This window comes from Hydra vulgaris, chromosome 13 (genome assembly GCF_038396675.1).
Source record: "Hydra vulgaris chromosome 13, alternate assembly HydraT2T_AEP".
NCBI classification, from domain to species: Eukaryota; Metazoa; Cnidaria; class Hydrozoa; order Anthoathecata; family Hydridae; genus Hydra; species Hydra vulgaris.
The window spans coordinates 38063067-38089328 of record NC_088932.1 but is presented as its reverse complement, the minus strand read 5'-3'; the positions used below and the strand labels follow the sequence as shown (position 1 = coordinate 38089328).

The 26262-nt window shown below is 28.5% G+C and overlaps 1 protein-coding gene across 1 annotated transcript; it reads right to left on the bottom strand.

The window, feature by feature from the left end:
* Positions 1–5770: 5770 nt before the first annotated feature.
* On the bottom strand, positions 5771–6175 carry LOC136089867 (uncharacterized). The gene has a single exon (XM_065815959.1). It carries the CDS (start codon positions 6173–6175, stop codon positions 5771–5773), a length of 405 nt encoding a protein of 134 aa, XP_065672031.1.
* Positions 6176–26262: the final 20087 nt, after the last annotated feature.

The window sequence follows — 26262 nt, the reverse complement described above, 5'->3', positions numbered from 1 at the left end:
TATTTATGAACGCTGAAAGATATTATTATGAAACTTAAAATTTATTGATGAATATAAACTTACTTAAGAATAGCAAAAAAATTATTTTACCAACTTATTGCTCTCACGTTTGGGGCAGGGGGGATGAATTTTTAGGTTGTTTTTTTGTTTCTAGCCTCCAATCATCGCCAAATAATCATCATAAGAATAAACATACAAATGCTTGGAGTTTGCGCAATGTCTGCTAGCTATTCGATGTTTACTCTGGCCTTGTTTTCGACATAAAGCAAGCGTAAACTTCCAAGTTAAATACTTTTCTGCGGTGCTCTGTGATGCAATCATTAGGGCTTCTCGGAGCACCTAATATAACCACAGAAAAATTGTGTATATATATTTTTTTATAACATTGATACGTTTTGATCTAGTTTAGTTTACAAAAAAAGATCGAAAGTTCTTTACCCAATCTTTTAAAGAAACCATTTTGGATTTGGATTTGTTTGATCCAAGGCTCCAGTAATAGTATTTTTTTTAAAAAAATCATAATTTGATGCCAAAATGATATAAAAATCATAAAGTTTGTCGCATGACTGGAAAAAACCTCAAAAATCAACAAAAAATCACTTTATAATAGCCAAGCGTTAATTTATCTTAATCAGTGAAAGATAAGTACAACATATGTCTTAAATTATTAAGAACAGTGTTTTTTTTGGCACAGGAACACATTAGGAAAATATCGTTGAACAAATTAACAGGATTTGACATCAGAATCTATTCGCGCCAATGCTTGGATATAAATATGACCTCTACGTCACTCATTAGGCACTACGAATAAAAAGTGGTAGTCGAAAAAAAAATTATAGGATTTGCTAATAATATATCTACAAAAATTGTTTCTTATTGACTTCGTTGAATTAAGCGCATAACCTTGGTTTATTTTTATAACAAGTGGTTTTATTGCACAGCGTATGTTACCTACTGTTTTGTTAATAATTGACGTATGGCAAAAATTTAAGGCCACGGCTACATGTGGTAACATGTAGCCGTGGCCTTGGCTTTGGCCTTGCTTCTTTTGGCTTTGTTAACAACTCCGCTTCCAATATTAAACTTATTTTAATATCAATTGTATTCATTTATTATATTAAGTGATATACAATATATCAAGTGATTTTATAGCAATTAAGAAGAAAATAAATAATGAACAACAAAACAAATAAAGTGGTTATGTTCAAAACAACAATGCTAATAAAACGGTTATGTTCGACAAAATAAATAAACAGTGAGATCATGACGTAATGTTTATTTTGAATCATTATGGACATTTTTGTTTGCACAATTTGTTTGGAATAACTGTATGTTGGTATTAGTGGTATGGTTGATGCGAGCCGTAAACTTCATAAAAAAAGAATGGAAAAAAAAAGTTCTTATTTCATTTAAGGGATCATCCATAAATTAGGCAACGCTTAATTTATTTATAAATCAAAAGTAGGAGATCTTAAGCTCTTTTACGCGGTAACTTCCATTAAACTTAATGCGCTATTATGATTTTTCATTTACTTAAGGCTCTGCGAAGGAAAACTGTGATCTTTTTTGTTTTGTTTATTAGTGAAATTTAGTTCTCTGTGACAAGACCTGAAGGTCTTCTTTAAGTATCCACGTTCTTTATTTATTTATTTTCATTTCTTTAAGGTATCTTTAGTTGTAATTTTTCTTTTAGTTTCATCTGTCTCTTTAATAATGTATTAAATATTGTAACAAGGAACAAAAAAAAAAATTATAAGTTTATTTAAAAAATATTGTTTTATTTTAAAATTTCAAAGTTTGTTACTACCTTATAAAATGGCGCATCACCTATTCTATTTGAATACACTTTTATTATTCCAAAACTATTTTTCAGTCTTTTTACGGTTTAGATATAAGTAGTTTTTAAAAAAGGACATCCGTATTCAAGATAACAATTATAAATAACATTATTTTTGGTAATTGGTTGTGCAAAAAATCAAGCAGCACCAGCTGCTTTGATTGACTTATATTTATAAATTTATAACTAGTTAACATATTCAAAATATTAATATAAATGTATTATGTAAATATATAATAGGAGTAATAGTAATAATAGTTTACGCTGTGTTGAATAGACCCAGCGAATGTGTTGTTGCGCACCCATTTGTTACAGTATTACAGCAGTTATGTTTGATTGCTGCTCAACCATTAGGAGCTTTTTTTGCTGTTACAACTTCCATTGAAAGTGAATTCCATGCATCAACAATTTTGTTAAAAAGAAAATGCCCCTTTTAATAAAAAGGAGCATTTCCTTTTTAACAGAATTGCAGCTTTATAAGTCTTAAAGCAATACCCTCATAAATAGTTATTAATGATTGGGAAACTTTTTTCAACATTTATTTTGTCAATGCACAAATGATTTTGCAATATGATTGTAGAAAGACTGTTAAATTAGCTCTATTAATAAATAGTCTTTGTAACTATGTCGTAAATTTAGAAGTTGAGAGTTTTGATTGCTTAAATAACAGTTTGATTTTGGCTGTTTATACAGAGAGGACCTAATAAGTTTGAAATCCATAAATGCAACAGAAAAGACTTAAGAACTTTTTATTGATAGTAAAAGCAGAAGTGATAAAAGTAATAAAGAAAACTTGCTGACATTGAGAGAAGACCTAATCGATGGGCTATTAAATGTTCAGTATTTTAATAAGAGAAAAAGTTTGATGAATAAAAGTTTTTAGTAGGGACAGATACAGCAAAATAATGAGACTTTGCTGAATGACAAGTCAAGCAAGAATGAGTTATAGTTGATGAACTAAAGATGATACCTCCTTTGAGTAGCAATCATGATAGAAATTGTAGAAAACAGAATGAGATGCAACTTTACAACATTCGGAGAGAGATTCAAGCTTGGCAGATATAATGGATCTAACTACATTTACAATGCATTTGGACCTTGCCTAAATTAGAAAGAGCATCGTTAGAAGAACCAGCACAAATATGACAGCAGTATTACATACAGGGATGAATAAGAGATTTATAGAGACCGAGAATGGAATCACGAGTAAAAAATTGTTGAGCACGTTAAAGAGAAGCAACCTTAGCAGATGAAAATTTACCCAGTGGGCACCAAGATGTCTATTAGACATCTCAACAACGTCCCAGACTGGTGTTTAAATGCCATCTAAAAGAAATCTCAATGTTAACCATTTTTAGACGTCTGAATTCAGATGTCTTTGAGACATCTCATATCAATTATCTGTGAGACACCTCAAATTAGTAATCTTAAAGACGGCTACTACGTTAACACCTTTTAGACGTCTGAATTCAGATGTATTTGAGGTAAATACATCTCAAATTAGTCATCTGTGAGACTACTACCTATCAAATGTCTTCAAGACACCTCAAACTAGTAATCTTAAAGACGGCAACTACGTTAACACCTTTTAGACGTCTAAATTCCGATGTATTTGAAGCATCTCAAATTAGTCATCTGTGAGACTACCAACTATCAGATGTCTTCGAGACACCTCATTTCAGTTATTTGCTTATAAAAGCGGCTAATTTGCTTTACAAAGGTTACAAAAATATTAAAACATTTGGACTAAATTAGTGTTATGCAAAATAAATATTAGACACCTTATACCAGTAATTTGGAAGACGGCTAATTTGCTTTAAAAAGGTTACAAAAATATTAAAACATTTGGACCAAATTAGTGCTATGTAAAATAAATATCAGATGAGTACTTTATATTCTAAAGATGAAACGCATTATTTCAAAAACATGCAATACACATATATTAGAAGGTGTAATACAATAAAAACAAATTAATTGTTATTAACATCCTTTTACTGATAGAAATGTGTCATTCAAGAGGTTCTTTTCAAATTCCATAAACTCATCGGTCGTGTTCACCATGTCCATGTCTTAAATCAAGGAGCAGTTAATTGGGCTACTTATTGAACTGTTTCCAACTCTGCTCCCGTTGTTGCGCATCCAACTAAGAACCTTGCGTTGAAAGGAAAGAATTGAGCGCTAGAAATCTGGAAACCAAAGAAAATATATTTTAAAAATGGATTGCTACATAGTTACAAATTTTAAAACTTAACATAGCCTTTATGATCTTTTCAAACTTTTAAACATTGCATCAATTTGAGATGAACTGTTTTTTAAGAAACACTAAAACAAACTAAGCGAAAAATCAATGTCATACTCACTTGATTTTGACATAGGTACAAATTCCTTATCTTCCTCATCTTCCAAACCATCGTCAGACATGCTTACTACAACAAGAAAAAAGTCGTATTCTAATCAACTTCAAAAAAGCAAGTTCATAAAACAGTGTTCAAGGAAAACTTAGTTGTTACTTTTAAAAGTAAAATGGTACCAGCAGATACATCAAAAAATGGTTTCTTTTGTTTTTGAGGTATCTTCTGGCGTACTTCACTATCATCACTTTCAAAATCAGAAAAAATAACAGGTCTTTTTTTCTTGCGTTCTTTTCCCCTTGATTGATAATGTGCAAGTAATTGTGGTAAAGACACCTTCTGATCACAGTTTTTCTCAATTTTTTTCCGTCATTGCTACTATCAGCTGCTGTAGTGTAGTTGCAGGTCATGCATTCTTCCTTGTCAGCTAGAAAAATGAAAAGTCCTCATTTTGTCATAATAGTATATCAAAACGAGGCCCAAGGATTAAAGATTTATGATACAAACCTGGGTATACGTCTTGGATTTAAACCCAATCATTAGTGAAAATAATTTTCACTCTCAAATTTTTAATAGTTATAATCCAGATTATAGATTGTTACAATAAAAACTGAAAAGACATTTGGAATCCCAACACTCGTGAGAGGTTAAATGAGCCATAACAAACAAATTTTGTTAAATTTCAAAATACTTACAATTTGTCAATTTGATTTTTATTATAGAGTAGTGTCTCCAGTCATCTTTTGGAACATAGAAGTATTTCACCTTCAATCCAAATGTATAGAACTACATCTTCCATGAACTTTCCATCCTCTTCCCACACAACAAGAGACCACATTTTTATGTATACTATACTACAAATAGTTGTAATTTTTCTTTATAAGAGAGTGAAAGTAAATTATTAAGGTGAGTCTATAATGAAATATGACTGCATCAAATGAGTAGAGTTAGACAACATACAGAAAGAATTATTTGTGGAGATCACAACAAACAATCAACAACTATTAAAAACAAAGTAAAAAACAACTATTTCTTTAGGGTCATTTCGGATAAAGCGAGCCAATAAAACTAAAATCAGTGTGTATTAATAACTATGTGAGATATCTTAATACTTCTTGTACTAGAAAACTCTATAACAGATACCTAAACTATGATATAATGTAAAGTGAGCCACACAAATATAAAGTGAGCCAAGTAAACTATATATGATACATAGGAAAGGCTCGCTTTATATTAACAAATTTATAAAGTGAGCCACCATTATTGGTAAAGCGAGCCAATAGCTTATATGATTATTCTAAAGTGAGCCATATAGCTTTTATTTCAGACAAAAATTTACAAAATTGGAAGTATTATTACAAATAATATTTATTATATTAATATTAACTTTATTACCTACGATATAGTAAACTGGTATTAAAAGTTTGCAAACATTAACCTCAAATGCATACAATGCAAAAAATATAAAGAACAAAAGCAATATAAAATGTCAGCGACTAGTCTAATAAAAATAATACTGCTAAAGCTGCAGATAAATGATGCAGTACAAAATGCAAAATATCAAGTCTTAACTAGAGTTAATTTACTTAGTTGTTGTTTGAACACAATCAGCACATAGTTGTCCACGCACGGTTATTTTGATACAGCTTTCATGTAACCAATCACGGCACGCGTCACACTCAATCCATTCATCATCAATGAGAGGATCAGTTGCTTCACCATATGCAAACCCACAATATTTGCAAATGTCCTCTTCTTTTTGTTTCTTTTCTTTTTTGGATTCTTTCTTTTTCTTTATAACCTTCTGTTTAACAGTTTTCTTCTGTTTCTTTTCTTTGCTGGTCTCTTTCTCTTTAGCTGCTTTTTTTGTTATTGGTTTGGTTCTTTCTTGAATAAATGCTACATTTTCTTCTGATGTCAATTCATAAGATGGTGGTTTCTTACGTGGCCGACTGCTTTGTGGTCGATCTCTGTGTGGCACTGGCATCAAGTTTTCGAAAGACACATCGAGGTCTGCTTGTTCAATTGACACAATTGCATTTTTATCAGTGGTAGGTAAACAAGTACTACAGCAATATCAGTATTGACATGTTGCTCATGCTGCTTATCTAGGCGAGTATTAGAATTAGATGCATTAATATTATCTTTATTAGCTGTATCAACAAGTTTAGCACTAGAACTATTTGAAATATCTGGCAATTGCATTTCATTCAGATTAATTATGTCGACGGATTCGGTCACAGAAATCAACTGCAAATTCATAGCTGCATTAGGTACAGGTGGCTGTTCAATACTCGATCGCAGTGGCAAACAAGAATTTTCAATATTTGACAACATATTGGGCTGAGAATCCAATGGCTCGGTTTACCTGAATGCCCTTGGCTCGGTTTATCTAACAGTTATGCAAAACCGAGCCAGGTTGAAAATTCGATTAAAAAACTTTATCATCGCTCAAATACATATCAACACTGTATTTTTTGAAATAGTTTCTCATATTACTAATATTACAATCATATTTACTATAAATAGTGTCAAATATGAAATACTCACTTTTCTTAATTGAAGCTAAACAAAATATAAGGTCTTAAAGCAAAAAAACGTTTTGTTACTACTCGAATGATTATAATTATACCACCGCGAAAATAATTGCTTAGCAACTGTTTTTAAAATATTCATTAGACTTTAAAATGAATAACTAATATTAAATAAATTGTTATAAATCGAAAGCATAATTTGATTTCGTAAAATTGCAATATTTAGGCGACCGGCTCGCTTTATCCGATGGCTCACTTTATCCGAAATGACCCTACTATTTATCTTAAGAATTTATTTATTCACCTATCTATTTACGAATAACAAAATAATAGTAATATTGACTCAATTAAATAAAGCAACAACTCCAGTTGAAAAAGATAATCAAAAAGTTCAAAATAATCAATCAAAAAACATAGATTTGAAAGTTTTTATTTAACAAAGTAACGACACTACAAATTATAAACACTATAAATGGAAAATATATAGTAACATAATAATGTTAAATTAAAATTATTTGATGAACAAACTAGAAAAAATATATCATTACACAATCAACAATTATATTAATGTTTGATGGAGTAATTTTTATTATTACAAAGTGTTTTCATTTGGGCTTAAAAAAATGTACCCAATTTTAATATTATTGTACAATGTGAATGCAAATTTGAAACAGGAATTAAAAGGTTATTTCTTTTACTATGAGGAAATTTTAAGTAAAAACTTTGCATTTTATTCAAAATATTGTAACATATTCTTTGAGAACTAACAGAAAATGTGATAAGGGAAAAGTGAAATCAAAATCAATATTGTTACTTTATACTAAATTTTAAACAACCTACGATAGCTTTTAACAAATGTGCAGTAGCAGATACAACAAAAAACTACTTCTGTGGTACTTCATGCGAGCAACTTTACATGATAATTCTGCAGTGTTTAAAACAACTGATTTGAAAGACAAACTGTTAAAATCTTTTATCACTGATATGTTTAATTCTTTAGAATTTATTGGTGATACAAAGAAGTTTTCACATTTTGCCAATTTAAAGGTATCACACTGGAAATGATCATCGTCGATCTTTCGTCGCACGATTACAGATTTTCCTTTCTTTCTCAACAAAAAAAAAAAAGAATCTCGTTCTCTGAAATTTTAGGTCCAGCAATGTGCACTGATTTCTGCAATCCGGTTTCTGAAAATTGTTTCGCTACTTGTGCAATTGGGTTGTTCGCATTTTTTACTATTTTTTTGATTGATTTCATAAAGTTTTTAAATGAGAATGCTGAAATTTCATTTAGCGACTTAACTGAAAATTCAACATCTTCATGCAAGTGTACTAGGACATGTATATTGTACAAAGTAAAGGCTGGACTGTACAAATCTTTAGCGCTCATAACAAAAAATATCAGTAGACCCCTAGCCAAATTATGATAATAGTCTCTAAAAATTTTGTTTGAATTACAAAATATACTAATAGCAATATGCAAAACAAGAAAATGTTGTTATTTTTTTGGTATGACAAATTTTAAAACCAATGAACCAGTGTACAATAAGAATGACCTAAACTCAGTTGCTTTCCAACGATCTAAATCAGCTAATGTACGTGGTTTTCGTACAAAATTGGATGGTAAATTTCCACTGAGCTCTATTAATTTACAGTTAATTGTTTGAATTTGCACATTGACAACCGACATATACGTGGACCTTGTTTCAGAAATGTCAACAATCTTTTTACAGCGCCAAGAAATGCGAGGTGCATAGTATCCAAGGGGAATTGATAAATTGGTGCTATTATGGGAATTAATGGAGAGCGACCAGTTTGATGAACACCTGCATATGCAAACCACTTAAAGTCTGCTGTTGTTCGAAGATCTCTCAAATTTGTACAATTAAAAACAACTCTATGTTGAACATATGCGCCAACAAACTTATACCGTTCACAAGAATTGTAACCTGTGTGGTTTACGATACACTTTAGGAATGAACGAGCAGCTGCATCACAAACAAAATTCTTCAAAAAAAGAGAAAAACGTTTTTCATTTATAATAACTGTTCCAGCTAAATTTTCAAATTCTGCAATGAATTCACTTAGGAATTCATGTACACTGTCTGGCTTACTCTTACCAGAAAACAAAGAAATTATAAAAAGGTTAAGACAACCAAAATATCCCAATATCGGCCAAAACTGAATTCCAGTGGATTTGAAGAGTGGTAAACCATCCACATTTATGAGTAAATCAATGCTATCGTTATTATTAAAATACTCTGGATTTTCTAGCATGCACTTTTCAATACCCGCTTGTATACCAAAATGTATAAAGCTACCTCCACATTTTTCTATTTCATGGGATGTTCTTGGAGTCTTTAGCAAAGTTCTTAAATCTTTAGGCAATGATGGGTGCCCATTCTTTTTTTATATTTTTAGCAAACCATTTATAAGTACACGTGAGCAGTTATTTCCACTAATGAGTCGACTTAATTTCGTTTGAAAAGCATGTGTATTTGGAATGTCGCCATCAGAGGTATGTGATGAAGACAACACAACTTCTTCATATCCAAAGTCATTGCTATCATCAAAGACAAACTGTTTAATACTATCACTGCTTTGACATAAATCATCTCTTACAGAGAAATGATTTGCCTCAAATTCAACATTTTCAGCGGAATGATTTGCCTCAACTTCAAAATTGTCACTCCCAATATAGTGACCTTTTTTCTGTCACGATATTTTCTCATATAAGTTCTCATGTAAAGTGTATTGTTATCTTTCCGCATTGGCATAATTATTTTTCTAAATATTATATATTCTTGAAAAAGTGAGTAAGGGGAGACCGGGGCTAGTTGCAACAGCGGTAAGTTGCAACAATGCGGTTTAAAGAATGGTTTTTATATATTTTTCCTGATTTTTTTTTATAAAACATATATATAACTTTAACACGTCAGCTGTAAAAAACTTTCAGTTATTAAATAAAAATTTCAGAATTTATTGATTTTTTTTTTTCGATATAAAATTCTAAATTTCGTTTTTGAAGTTTTTTTGTGTTTTACTTTAAACTTAGAGATATATGACCATAATAAAGTGATGGTAAGTTAAAAAAATCTTTTTCAAAACAAGATAAGCTAAAAAAAAATTTTTTTAAATATAAATATTTATATACAATGATTAGAGTGATTATGATGCCAATGGGGTAAGTTGCATCAAATTGCTTGGGGTAAGTAGAATCATAAATTAGCTGCGAGTTTTGTTGATTTTACGCACTTTACAAGTTTTTTCTAAAATAATGAACGCTTTTTTATAAAAAAGCGCACCGTGACTCAGGACGTTCAAAAAAATTAAATAAAATTTGACATAAAGTGTAAATAAATAATGTTATATATCAAAATAATATTTTTTGGGTCAAAAATTTCAAATTTAATGATCAATTTTTTTTTTACGCGCAGCTTCGACGCGTATAATGCGCGTATGCGCGCGTTAAAGGTGACTATACGCGGACAAAAAAGATTTTCTATAAGTTTTAGAATCTTCAAGACTAACACATTATCTTGATAAACTACTCTACTTGATAATGAAAAAAAAAAAGGTTTTAAAAGGATGTTGATACATAGAGAAAAAAAAAAATATTTTGTTACATTTATTTTATTATTTACATAACAACTAGTTTAATATCTTCGTCTGGTAACGATTTTACTCGATAGCTCTTATGTTTTCTAAAAGATATGCTTGATACTTTTGGATCTGATCTTACTAGAAGGTAATGCATCCGATTCATCATTGTGTTTAACCTTGATATTTTTGCCGTGTGCTAAAGTCTAGAATTTCTTATCTTTTTATTTAAACTCTCCAACGCATCTTCCGAATATACCCCGATTGGTAAAGGTAATTTATGTGATATAGAAGAACTATGCAGTAGCAGTTTATGTACAGTAGGAGGCATAAGATACCAGTCGTATAAACTCACTACACGTTTAGCTGTTTCAGTGCAGTATAAATCTAATTCATTGATATTAGTAGGATATCCATAAGATATGGTTATGTTAATATTATGCATAATATTATGCAATTTTTCAATTATATTACAACCAACTTTAGTAATTTCAAAAAAAACTTCACTATTTTTAAATGCTCTTCTGGCAATATTGCCGTCATTGGTATTTCCAGACCCAGTTTTAGGCATGTCAACATATAGGTTTAATCGTTTTCTGAAGAGTACCTGAATCTATTTTTTTTAACTCTACAGATAACTTTTCCTTAATTGTTTTTGGCTTATACTTTTTAATTTCAAATTTATAACTCAAATGAAGAATAAATTCTAAGCATTTTATCCAGCAATGCAAAGCTGAAAATTTGAGCCCCAATGCTGACTTATTCTCAGTTTTTGCTTTTAATAAATCAATATTGTTCATTTCGTTGGGTTTAGCATTGCACACATTGCAGGATTGAGTGGATTTTGTGTCTGTAAGTGGGCTAACTAATTTATTATCAAACATTGTAAGATCAACTCTATAGCTGATATTAAAGGTCAACTTTCTTCCGCCAATATCAAAAACTTTGCAAAACGTCTTTAAGGTATTTGTTTGATTTTTTAAATCCGGTTCTTCTTCTCTGGATAAAAGTGGACTCTCTGTTATATTAGAAATATAGGTCTAAAAAAGTGACAACTTGAAGGATTTCCATTTTTCCAAATTTCGCCATTTTCTACTTTGAGCAATAGAGGCACAAAAGCTGTACTAAAAAGATTTTCTTCACTTTTAAGTTCTATACTTGTGTTGCTTGTCTCGTATTTCTGTTTATAAATACTTTGGCTTGATGCTCCATCAAAACCAATCTTTTCATATAAAACTCCAAATATTTTGTTACCTTGACCACAATTAGACATATCAATCATTTCAGTTATTCTACTCACAGTGTGATTTAACATGCTTTGAGGAGTATTTACACTGAGAATATACATTTTGCAGAAATTTTAGAAAAGTGTATATTCTCAGGATAGCATTTCAATTTTTTCTCAAAATATCGTGCAAGGTAGGATAAATTTGTACATTGTGCACAAGAGCTGAGTTTTTGATCATTTGATATTGTTTATCGCTGAGATCAGTGTTCCTTTTTAACGCAAGAGCTTCCTCTACACTCATATTAATGGGAAAGGTTTTATACAAAGTTTCATTAACTTTTTCTATCTCTAAAACATTAGAAATGTTGTTTTTTAAAATAGAGGCTTTTTTTTTCTCCAGCAACATTTTCACTTTTTGCACAAGCTAGAAATAGAGCTTCATGATGTTCAGTGGCTGGTTCTTTTATTTTTTTAATTTTGCTTTGCTCTCCAAGAACACTCCATTGTTTATGGGACCTTCCAGAACTAAATATGGCTATTTTTATTGTTCATAAGATTTCTTTGAAGCCAACGATTTTCTTTTTGTATAAATGTATCATAATTTTGTCCACGTTGTATTAGTTTTTTCTTCACCTTTGAATTAAATATAACTAAAGCAACCTTTACTTTATTTAAGTTTTCCTTGCAAATTTCTTCAGTATTCAGTATTAAATCCTTCCATAATCTTAATTTATCCACTCCTAATTCACGTATAATTGGGATAAGATCTAATTATTTCATTGTTATTGTTTTTAAGAACCATCAATATAATAAAACTAATATATCAGAAACATTTTAAATTACATTATATATTTTTTTATTTACACTGTTTAAAATTTTATTTATTGTTATGGCTTTGTTTTATTTATTGTTATGGCTTTAACAATTGCCACATTGTTACATCCTGTAAAAACTCTATATTGCTAAGTTAACTTTATATTACAGGAAATAATAAAGTTGTTCAGTTAAGTTTTTTCAAACATGTTGTACTTATCGAATAATAAATTGTTCTTTAAAATTGTCAATAAATATCTTAACAAACTTTTAAATAGTATATAATGACAAAAGCACGTTTTTTAAGACTATATTTAATATTTATGATTTAAAAACTATATTAGAGCAAGTAATACCAATAAAAAATTAAATTTCATTTGAAAATTATAACAAAATACTTTCAAAAATGGCGGAAAACAAGGTTTTTAAGTGTTTAACAACATTTGTATTTCTTTAACAACTTCCAATACCGCAGTAATCCCTTTATATTTTAAAACTAGAAATGTTAATTAACTAGAAAATATATGTATATTTTTGGAACTCGGTGGAACATTTTTTTAGCTGATATATAAATCAAAAAAATACAATTACTTGCTGCCTTTTTAAAAAAAAAGTCTTTAAACTTAAACAAAAAAATCAGACTTTTTTTTTTCTTTTTAGTAAATTTGAAATATATAGAGCCAAAAGATTATCTTCAAAATAAATATAGACTTTTATTTAAATTAAAAATACTCTATTTTAGTTAAATAAAAATCTCACATTTTTCAGATTTCTTTGAAAATAATAACAAATTATTTCACTTCTTTTTACTATAAAATACAAAATAAAAGTTTTATGGAAAAATTTTTTATACTAAAAAACTAATGCAATGTGGACAAAATTATGATACATTTATACAAAAAGAAAATCGTTGGCTTCAAAGAAATCTTATGAACAATAAAAATAGCCATATTTAGTTCTGGAAGGTCCCATAAACAATGGAGTGTTCTTGGAGAGCAAAGCAAAATTAAAAAAATAAAAGAACCAGCCACTGAACATCATGAAGCTCTATTTCTAGCTTGTGCAAAAAGTGAAAATGTTGCTGGAGAAAAAAAAAGCCTCTATTTTAAAAAACAACATTTCTAATGTTTTAGAGATAGAAAAAGTTAATGAAACTTTGTATAAAACCTTTCCCATTAATATGAGTGTAGAGGAAGCTCTTGCGTTAAAAAGGAACACTGATCTCAGCGATAAACAATATCAAATGATCAAAAACTCAGCTCTTGTGCACAATGTACAAATTTATCCTACCTTGCACGATATTTTGAGAAAAAATTGAAATGCTATCCTGAGAATATACACTTTTCTAAAATTTCTGCAAAATGTATATTCTCAGTGTAAATACTCCTCAAAGCATGTTAAATCACACTGTGAGTAGAATAACTGAAATGATTGATATGTCTAATTGTGGTCAAGGTAACAAAATATTTGGAGTTTTATATGAAAAGATTGGTTTTGATGGAGCATCAAGCCAAAGTATTTATAAACAGAAATACGAGACAAGCAACACAAGTATAGAACTTAAAAGTGAAGAAAATCTTTTTAGTACAGCTTTTGTGCCTCTATTGCTCAAAGTAGAAAATGGCGAAATTTGGAAAAATGGAAATCCTTCAAGTTGTCACTTTTTTAGACCTATATTTCTAATATAACAGAGAGTCCACTTTTATCCAGAGAAGAAGAACCGGATTTAAAAAATCAAACAAATACCTTAAAGACGTTTTGCAAAGTTTTTGATATTGGCGGAAGAAAGTTGACCTTTAATATCAGCTATAGAGTTGATCTTACAATGTTTGATAATAAATTAGTTAGCCCACTTACAGACACAAAATCCACTCAATCCTGCAATGTGTGCAATGCTAAACCCAACGAAATGAACAATATTGATTTATTAAAAGCAAAAACTGAGAATAAGTCAGCATTGGGGCTCAAATTTTCAGCTTTGCATTGCTGGATAAAATGCTTAGAATTTATTCTTCATTTGAGTTATAAATTTGAAATTAAAAAGTATAAGCCAAAAACAATTAAGGAAAAGTTATCTGTAGAGTTAAAAAAAATAGATTCAGGTACTCTTCAGAAAACGATTAAACCTATATGTTGACATGCCTAAAACTGGGTCTGGAAATACCAATGACGGCAATATTGCCAGAAGAGCATTTAAAAATAGTGAAGTTTTTTTTGAAATTACTAAAGTTGGTTGTAATATAATTGAAAAATTGCATAATATTATGCATAATATTAACATAACCATATCTTATGGATATCCTACTAATATCAATGAATTAGATTTATACTGCACTGAAACAGCTAAACGTGTAGTGAGTTTATACGACTGGTATCTTATGCCTCCTACTGTACATAAACTGCTACTGCATAGTTCTTCTATATCACATAAATTACCTTTACCAATCGGGGTATATTCGGAAGATGCGTTGGAGAGTTTAAATAAAAAGATAAGAAATTCTAGACTTTAGCACACGGCAAAAATATCAAGGTTAAACACAATGATGAATCGGATGCATTACCTTCTAGTAAGATCAGATCCAAAAGTATCAAGCATATCTTTTAGAAAACATAAGAGCTATCGAGTAAAATCGTTACCAGACGAAGATATTAAACTAGTTGTTATGTAAATAATAAAATAAATGTAACAAAATATTTTTTTTTTTCTCTATGTATCAACATCCTTTTAAAACCTTTTTTTTTTTCATTATCAAGTAGAGTAGTTTATCAAGATAATGTGTTAGTCTTGAAGATTCTAAAACTTATAGAAAATCTTTTTTGTCCGCGTATAGTCACCTTTAACGCGCGCATACGCGCATTATACGCGTCGAAGCTGCGCCTAAAAAAAAATTGATCATTAAATTTGAAATCTTTGACCCAAAAAATATTATTTTGATATATAACATTATTTATTTACACTTTATGTCAAATTTTATTTAATTTTTTTGAACGTCCTGAGTCACTGTGCGTCGTTGGACGTACCCAAAGACATTGAATAAAAGTTTTTCAACTTGATTAGGTTGTTGAAAAAAGTTTTACTATATGTAACTATTAAAACCAAACTACAGCTAAAACTAAACAAATTATGTACGGTTAATTACCTGAAACGGTTGGAAAAAAAATTAAAAACCGGAAAACATGAGGGTATATCGGTTTCATAATTTTCAGATTATTAAAATATAATAGTTACAATATTTTGATGGAGGTTAAACTAACTTTTGTGTTAAATGACTTAATTAGAAACTTGAATTGACTTACCTTATTTTATTTTGTTGTTTAGAGCTTTATATCAAAAAAAAAATTTTCATAAGTTTAAAAAAAATCAAAATGATTATTTTTGCTCGAACAAACTTTGGGTCTTCCCTTTTAACATACACCCTGAGTAAGATACACCCTAGGTAAAATCAAGTTTTTATCAAGTTTAATTGTTTAACTATCACCAGGAAGTAAAATTAGTGAGTAACAACAAGTATATATATATGGCCTACTATATTCAATATAGTTGGCCACGGTATATAAATATAGTAGGCTGTGGTACATAAATATAGTAGGCCTAAGTATATATCAAAGTATAAAATATACACTAGACTGTGTATCATTTTAATAACTTGCATTTTAAATAATAAATAAGGAAAGAAAAGTTTTCAAATATTGTAAGTAAAATACGGACTTCCCTTCATTTTGATTTTATTGTTGCACTATGTATAACAAGACATGTTTTTAATATAACTTTTTTAATTACACGATTGTGCAAGCAAGTAACAATTATATTTTTTATAGTTTAAACTTTATTCAAGCATTAGAAGAGATTGTCTCTATACTTAAAAATATTATTAATCAACACCTTCAAATATGCTTTAAACAAGTCTAAAAATTGCATTTCAAATTATTTTAACTTGGTTATCACTGTTTCTTTGCTAGACCATCTGATTACTGAGTTTAACACAATGTTTAATTAATGCACCGAATGCCCTTCCTGACGCAACCCTCCCTATTTATCCGGGCTTGAGACCGGCACTAAAATACACTGGTGTGCGCATCCTAGTGGCTAGGTTTAATTAATACATTATTAAAGTCTTATAAAGCACCAGTGTTTTAATTTCCTCGTTCTAATCTTCAGTTTCTTCTTAAAACAATTGCAGAAATTCAGTGTTTTGTTATACTAGTTGGAAAGACCAAATCATATGCTTTAGTTTCTTTTATTTTACCAAAGGCTTTTTTATTATTGCCTAACCAAAAGCTTTACTACATGAGTTTGACCTGTGGGAAGTTTAGTTGAATTACGCTTAACTTTTATTACATTTGAATTTTATTTAAAACACAACTTATGAGTTGTGTTTAAAATTTTGTTATAAATACTTATGAGTTGTGTTTTAAACAAAATTCAAATATAATAAAAGTATAACTTCAAAAAATGTCTTAGCTGTTTTTTTGTTAAATAGCTATTTTCATAGCCAGACATCTTTGAAAAAACATTATTTAGCACTGTACAGTTATTACAATAAGTTTTTGACTCTAAGTATTTATAAAGTTTATTTATAATTAAAAGTTATTTATAAAGTTATATAAAAAAATTTACACATCAAAATCTTGTATTTAAAAAGTTATAGCGTGTAAATATTTTACATTACGACAACTGAGTATTTTCAAAAAATAATTTTTTTTAGTTTTCAAAAATCATATTTTGAGCTTTAGTGACCATTTTAGTAATGTTATAAGTTACTTAAAGAATTACTAAAGCATTTTTATAAACTACACTAAATCCGGTCAAAATCCAGTCCCCTCTCCCCCTCCCTAAAAAAAATAGGGAGGCGGAGGAAGGCATAGTATTTTTTGGACTTACCCTACAAATTTCCTGTAAACGCCCCTGTTTTCTTTATTTCTTTTTTTTTTATGGCTTTACCTGACTATTTGCTATTTATAATTTTTTTCAAATAAAACAGTTAATAATTATATTGACTTTTTTATATATCGAACTTAAATTAAAAAAAAAAAAAATTTAGTATGACTTCTATCAATTTCACCAAAAATGTTTGTTAAGATGATATAATTAACTTTAATAAATGAATAGACAATTAGTTAAAATAATAATAAATTTTTTTTTTTATTAAAACATAAAATAAAATAATTATAACGGAAAGATTATGATATGTTTTGAATAAACTTCTCATTTATGATATCAAGTTTTGAGTTCAAAACAATATCAATGAGTGATTTCATTTTGGTATCATACTATCATACTGATATCATAAACTTCTCATATTATGATATCAGACTTTGAGTCAGAGCCGCGGCTAGGCTACCCCATACCCTCATAGGGTGGGACAGCAATTATAGGTGACCCTTTTGAATAGTGAAGGAGCTTTTTTTTAGTAATACCTAAGGGAAAACATGTTAGAAATTTGGGGCCCTAATGATAGTTTTTTTTTTCGGAAGGAGGGGGGGGGTTCATTTTTGAAATATTTTTACAATTTATATAATTAATATGATCAGTAGGGTATACATGTTCTTAATTTTAACATTTATTTATGTTGCTCTAAGTGTTGAATACTATTGCAGAAACTGTGAAGACTGTTTTCATCACTTGTAAGTATATTGTTATTATTCATATTTTTTTTAGGAACAGTATTTTTTTTAGTAGATTTTGTAAAGGCCAATTTTTTGTTTATGAAAGTACTTTTTTTTAGTTAGTTACTTATTTCTTCAATATGCACACCTTTTATAATGTTATCTTTAAGTTCAAATAAATGTATATAATTACTATCTAACTGAGGCAAGTAAAAGACAAAATGTCTTATCATCAAGCCTCTTCATGAAATAGAGAAAAATAAAATAAAATGTTCAAAGTTATAGTATTATACAAATAAGTGAATTTAAAAGTTTGAAAAAAATTATAAAGTTTGCAAAAAAGAATTAAATCTTTAAAAAAAAAAAAACTAACAAATTGGTACATATTGGTACGTTTACATATTTAATACAAAACGTGACATTTATTTATATATACTAAAATATTTTAAAAAAATTTAAATTTAAGAAGATTCAACACATTTTGAAGATTTTAGTTTATCTATTTATGTTTTTATCCAAAATTAAAACAGGCAAACAAAAACAACAAGAAAGATATATCATTAAATAAAATTCTTTTTTTAAAACAATGAAAGAGTGTATGTATTGCTTAAACTTTGTAAGTGTTTTTTTTTATAGTTCTTTTAAATATATCAATAGATTTAAGTGGCGCTTTCGTACCTTTCTGCGACCAAAACTAATCGTCTTGCTTGTTTTTGTTTTGTATAAACATTTTTTAGGAAAGATGAATGATTGTTTGTCTAGGCAATATTAAGATAGTTAATATGACTATGTATAAATGAGTAGTATGAATTTTTCAACATATTTTATTCAAAAGATGTTTTCTCTTATACATAATCATCAGAGTCTTTGAAACTTCTCGACTAACTTTACTTGGCTTTTCCAAAATATTCAATGTTGAATCATTTTTTTATTCTTTAACTTATTTTTTTAATTTTTATTTTAAGTGCCCTAAAAAGACCAAAAATTCTTGTCATAGAACACCGCGCAAGAGCTTCTTACCTAGGCTTCTTTCCTTACCGATGGTGCAAAATATGTCTAGAGCTCGGATTGAGCCCTGGAGTTCTTGCTTCTAAAGCAAACACTCTAATCGCTGCGCCACGACTGCTCTAGTGGTTATCATTATCCAAATTATCTAGTAATCATTATCTAAATTATCTTTAGGAATAGTATACATTTTTTATTTTACATTATAATTATCAAAATATTTACTGTGGTTAACTTTTTAAAATCAGTAGAAACAAGGTCACCTTTATAAGTTTGGAAGAAAGTTTAACTTGGTGAATAGAAATTATACCATATTTTTCCGATAATGCTATTTAAGTTGTTTGGCACATAAATACATAAAAGCAATAATGTTTTTTCCATTACTTTATGAAACTTTTTTAGAAATAACAATAATGCAAATAGATAGCAACATAGTCTACTCACACCAACAGGACATTCACTATGGATTACTGTGGAATTTTATTTTTAAATAAAGTTAAAGCTGGACAAATTTATTTTCCAAAAGATTTTTTTATAAGTTCTCCAACAAACAACGCAGTTTAAAAGTTTTAACAATTTTCTGCTCGTCAAAATACAATATCCTTTTTGTTGTCTTAAATTGCCTTCTCTTTTATATAAAGCATTTTAAACATAAATGGCATTATAGAAAGGTACAATGAATTGTCACTTTTCCAAGGAGCAATTAAAGGTGGAATGCTTGAAGGATTCAAGAAAGTTACAAATACAAAACGCCTTTTTGCATTTTTTTAAAATAGTTTTTGAGTTAGAGAAGAATACAGTTTGTTTAAATTTATTTATTCTGATACGCAACTCGTACGTAAAATCTCATACGCCGAAACCACGCCGTGAAAGTCCCTAATTAGAAAACTTGGCCAAATTTCATTTGTTCCGTTGAAGTATGAGATTTTTACTACAACGTTTTTTTTTTTACTCCCTAGAAAAAATCTCATGTTAAATTTTTACTGTCTTATAAGGTTTTTACTTTCCTAAAAATGCATCTTGCGCAAATATATTTTTGCAACCACGTTGTATTTTATAAATCCTTTTAAATGTTTTAATTATTGGGGTTTCTTCAAATGCCAAAAAGAAGCGAGTCATTCAATATAAAAATTACTGAAACTTTTATAATCTTTTAATGCAGTGACATATATTATCAATTTGACTAACATCAGTCTAACTACTTGTTCAAGAGGAATCCATAGAATCAAGGAGATACAGACTGCTTTTTTAGCAGCTTTTTTTATCATAACTAGCAATGAAAATAATAAATGAAACCAATTATAGATAAAATTTTTAGTCAGATGTATAACAAAATACACAATGAAAAGACTAGAAATTGAAATATGCTAATTAACATGCATACTTATGAAATAAATATGCTGTAAGATGCAACATAGACAACTGACGCGGAGATAATTACTGAGCTTATTTTATGGGTGTATATATCCAAGTGTGCAGTGTATATGAAGCGAAATCAACATAGATGACCCATGTAGTTTAATTCCTAATAAATTAAATATGCATATTATATTGCATACAGTTTAAAGAAAATTGAAAAAACTAATAATTTTTTTAATTTAATATTTAAATTTTAAAGTAATTTATAGATTGCTTTAAAATTTAATTTTTAAATTGTATTAAGTTTCGACGTCAGTCCGTAAGGCACAAAATAGGGCTGAGAAATGTTATTTTTAGAAAAAATAGTACAAAAAAGTAGTTTTTAAAAAAACTTTTGTTTCGTTTGGTATATAACTTTAGATGGAGTAGATTTTACATTGCTAGTTTAAAATATATTAATTCATTGATACCTGAGTGTTTTAACGTTATATATAACTCATCATCAACGATTAGTTTACGATTTTTGAATTTCTGACACCTGACACAATCGTCTGCACTTAGTTCTAGCAACTGTTTTTTTCATGTCAGAACGTTTTTAAATTGTCATTTTTTTCTTGGTTTAATTTTTGTCATTTTATTTAATTTTTTAACTTTTTGGCTGTCTGTCGTTGAGAAACTTCGTCTTTAATGAAACATAAGTTTGAGCCTTTTAATGTTTGTCTTGGTCATTTTTTTAGTTTTTCCTCCTCTTCCTTGAACTCTTTCGTAACCAGATTCACTATCAACACGTTTAGGTATTATGTAGATTTTCAGAATATACCTAAAAGTACTATCTTGTAGATAGTACTTTTAGGTATATTCTCAGTTTTAAAGTGATTATAAATAAACTTTTTTTTTATTTTTTTTTTTGAAAAGGTCTTAAGTGAACTTTTTACCAACATTTCTGTGATTTCGATAGAAGTCTAATTTTTAATCTCTTCTTGCTTTGAAATTGTTATTTTTATTCATTTTTCTTATAAATTTAAATCGTAAGTCGTAAATCATAATATAAATACAAATAGCAGGGGCAAGATGAAGACATAGTTTGTCTTATCATCAAGTCCCTTAGTCTATACCGTAAATATAAAACAACAAAAATTAAAAAACGTAACACTATATAATATAAAACGTTTTTCTAAAGACTTTATAAAATAAAAATCATCGGTCCTAATGTCCCACTTTAACTTATTGTTTTTGTATGGTTTAAGAAAAATTAAAAAAAAAAATGAAACAAAGTAATTAGTACAAAGAAACTACATTACTAAAAAGCATGCAGGTAAATACGCATAATCCCGAAGCTTTCTTTTAACACAAGCATATTCCTTGAAATATGTGAATAATTCTTAAAAATCATTATTTTTTTTATTAAAAAAAAAATGAATTGAACCAATAACAAGTGGCACATTCTTTTTATAAGATCATCAAGCCGATAATGACAAACCTCCATGGAGTTTTGTCATTATCAATTGCAATTTTTTGGTAAATTTAACAGTAGAAATCAGTAAAACTTCAGAAAAAGCTGAGTGCGACGCTACGTCGCGAGCGCTACGTCGTTCATCAATAGTTCTTGCTTTAATTTGTTCTTAAACTCATTTAGCGTAGCAATTGTTTTAAGTTCATCATTTAGTATTTTATTCAATAATTTTGGCCCTCTAGTAGAAATTGAAAATTCAGTTGCCGCCAGTGAACTTTTGGGTTGAATATAACTGTTATTTGAAAATCTGGTTAGATATCTATTCTGATTTATTTTGAATAGTGGATAAAATATTTTAGGAGATATATTTTTATTAATTTTGAACATAAACATAAGAACTTGATAGACATTTAATAGACATTTAATAAACATTCATTATATTTGAATTAACAAATAATGCTTTGGAGTGTGTATAACGACCTACATTAGAAATGATTCTGATTGCATGCTTTTGTTTATTAAATAGTTTTTTTATTTTATTTTTATTTGTACTGCACCAAGTAATGTTTGCTTAATGAAGATGGCAATGAATGAACAAGAAATATAAAAGTTTTAAGCAAGTTGGATTTAAACGTTGGTTTACTACTAAAAATTAGTTTTACCTTAAAGAAGTTATGTTCCTTTAAATCCAGTTTTTCAGTTGTCACCCGTTAGCATTTTAGCAATTTGTAAAGATATTGAAATATTTTCCAGAAATATGTAGATTTTTCAATCGCTCAGCTGAGCGAAATCATCTGATCAGATGATTTCAATTGAGGAGCAAGTATTATATTTCTTTATATTATCTCCTTAAAAAGATTTTTTATTTAATAACTTATAAATAAACTCTTTCAAAGATGTCAATACCTAATTATAAAATGTTTTAGCTCGGTTTTTCATTTTTTAGTAATCTAAAACGTTTGTAAAATAAATATACAAAAATATATTAAAAATGATGAATAATTGTTATGCAAGCATCAAAGTTTGAAGTCCAGTATGAATCGTCACAAAGCCAATCACCTCTTCCCCCCCCCCCCCCTTCTTCCTATAGCGTGATGTAATTTTACGAACGACCCCTGTTGAGCCCTGTAGTTATGCTTATATATTTCATATTAATTTTCATTTTGTTAACAAATCTGAAACTCATCTACTTTTAATTATTTTTTTTCTAAAATTTAAGGAGAGTTTGCAATAAGTGAAAACATTAAAGTAAATGTTTAATATCATAACACATGATTATGATTATGGAGAATTTTTTCACAGAAGTGGAAAAATTCTCCCTAATCAATGATGTAGCTGCTGAAATTTATTAACAGATATGCCTGGTCAAGGAGAAGATTATCTTACAGAATATATTGTAAAAAACACATAAACGCATTAGTGGAGAATATGACTCAGTAGATGAATAGATATTTTGAGATGCTAAACAAGATAATGTTAATATTGAGATGCTAAACAAGATAAAGTGGGTGTTAGAATGACGCGTTAGCGTAACACGTCATTCTAACACCCACTAATGTAGATTTGTTTATGATTTATAAATTATTTTTTTTTAATTGTTCAAACGTTTTAAAAAAGTTCCTAACATAAATAAAGATTCGAAGGTAGTAGGCATGAATCTAAATATTTAAATCTTTGAAGCCTTACATGATTTCGATAAATCTTTGAAGTAAAGATTTTAATAAATCATTGAAGTCTTTTAAATTAATATGACAAATTTTTGATTTTTTTTTTAATTAACTTTAATTAATTAATTTTAATTTTATTTTTAATTAATTTCGATTATGTCTAATTTTAATAAAAAAAAATTTTTTGTTGTAATATTTTACTAATTTAATTTAGCTTGTTTACTATTCAATGACAAATCCAATGGGGATGTGGGGTACGCATCGCTGAAACTTCCCCCCCCCCCCCCCGCCCTCTCCCAACCAGACTTAAAATGTATAAATTAACTAATCAAAGATATTAAGAAAGGTAAAATTTGAAGTTAACAATATCTAATAAACAAAAAGGCCCGTACCACGTCCTTATAATTTGATAGAGCTGAATTAATTTTATCAATATGCGCTTCCTATCTAAAAGTTATACATAAAAGAACTGGTTAAATCTTTCGGTGTACTGTAGATGAGGTTTTTTGTTCACTGGTGTTGGATAACTTCCCTTCACTTTATTTTTGCAACCGAAAAAGCTTTTTAAAAAAAAAAATTTTGAAGTGATTTTTTTTGAAAAATGTTAAATTATAGGAAAACTAATGATCTTAGCGGAAAAGTGCAAGGTGGACTAATTATTTTACTCTTTAAGAGCAAATCTTGATCTTTCTTACTTAGTTAGTCAGGGTTATGAAGGTACATCAGCTATGTCCGGCTGGTAATAATGGTTTTCAGGAGAACGTAAAACAGCTGACTCCATCTGCAGTTTTAGTGTGTTGTAGTAGCTACGTCTTCAACTTAGTTTTAAATTTTGCATGTTCTTTTCCCAAAATAAGACACATGTTCAGTACAGTGAAGTGGTGTACAACTTTTATTAATGATTCTATTAAGAAAAAGAAGATATTAGAAAAGTTGCTGCAAGAGTTTAAAAGTTCTGCTTCATGTTTGAAGAGCTTTCGTGAAGCACGTTTTGTATAAAGGGATGATTGCTTACTTATTTTCTATCAAATTTATATTGATATTGTAAGATGTTTAGAAGAAATTGTCAATGACAGCAAAACTGCTGACGTAGCAAAAGGAATACTAAAATGTCTTTATTATTGTGTCGTTGTTGTAGCACTTTGTTACGCAAAAAAAGTAATTGCATTAAAACCAGCTATTGCAAACAGCCTATAACAATCTTATTGGTGCCTTAAATGTCATAAACTTTGTGAAAAAGTCTAATTTATTGTGGCGTTCTGATTAAAATGAAGTATGGAAGAATGCTAGATTTGGTCCTTTCAACACTGCTAAGTATTTGACAAACTATTTAGGTATTCCCTTAGTCACTCCTCGTGTCTTATGTGAGCAATTGGATAAAAGCAACGTTTCTGCTGAAAATGCATGCTAGTATTACAAAGGAACAACTTGGTTCCCGTTCTTAGATTCAGTTACTTAATCCGTGGATACGCGCTTTTCAAAGCACTAGCAACTAGTAATAAAAAGGTCTGCTCTGTTACAATCAATAATTTCTCATCATAGTTGGATTGATGTACTTAAAACTGTAAGACTGTTCAGATCTGCAAAGAAAAATTGCAATAAGAAAACTATTAATAATGAGTATTTGGAGTGAAAAGAATTTTGCTCACATCTTCAAAGTCCTCCTTCAACTTTATTAGCTGCTCTAGATCTTATTCCTAAAAGATATTATTTATAAACAAAGTTGAAATACTATATTAATTTCATTTTCTGTTATTTATTAATTTACCTTTTTAGGTTGGCAACCACCAAAATACTTTTTTGGAGTTTCTCTGCCATATCAATCACGACAGCTTCAGAGCAATAAAATTTTTAAAAGACCCACTAAATTAAATTTATTAGTTTACTTTTGTCTTTGTTTATCGGCCTTGCCAAAAAAAAAAAAAACTTTTTCACAGCTTGTACAGCTAAACCGAGCTTCAACGAAATGAAAATTAAAAAAAAACAACCATCAAATTTGCTTTATTAGTGAAATTTTGCTTTTGTATCTGCCAAGCTAGAAAAAGAAAGAAATGGTGCAAAAAATGAATAAAAGTTCAATAATGAATAAAATATTCTTACAATCATTTAAATAAAATAAAAAAAAGAACCCATTTCTTAAACAACAAATGTTTAATGTTTTTGTGGTACATACATACATTATATATACATACATATATATATATATATATATATATATATATATATATATATATATATATATATATATATATATATATATATATATATATATATACATACATACATACATATGTATATATATATACATTATACATTATAAGTACATTATACATACATTATATATATATATATATATATATATATATATATATATATATATATATATATATATATATATATATATATATATATATATATATATAATATATATATATATAATCTTTGAAAGTCATTTACTTGCTATACGATAAAATGTTATTAAAATCAATAAATACGGCTGCGAAAAAAATATATTTGTTTTTATTTATATATACAGTGGCGGATCAAGCATTTTTTAATCTTTGAGATAGCTAACTTCCAGACATGGAGCTAACTCCAAACATTATTATGTTTGGAGTTAGCTCACTTATATCAAATAATGAGGGTTTCCAAAAAATTGCGGTGATTGGAGGCTGGGAACAAAAGAGCCCCAAAATTTTTGCCTCACCTGCCCCAGACGTGATAGCAACAAGTTGATGAAATATTTTTTGTATTATTCTCAACTAGACTTATATTCATCGATAATTTTTAAGTTTCATGGTATTATTT

Coding starts and splice junctions, on each gene's coding strand:
- LOC136089867 (XM_065815959.1), bottom strand. CDS start 6,175: ATGCCAGTGCCACACAGAGATCGACCACAAAGCAGTCGGCCACGTAAG.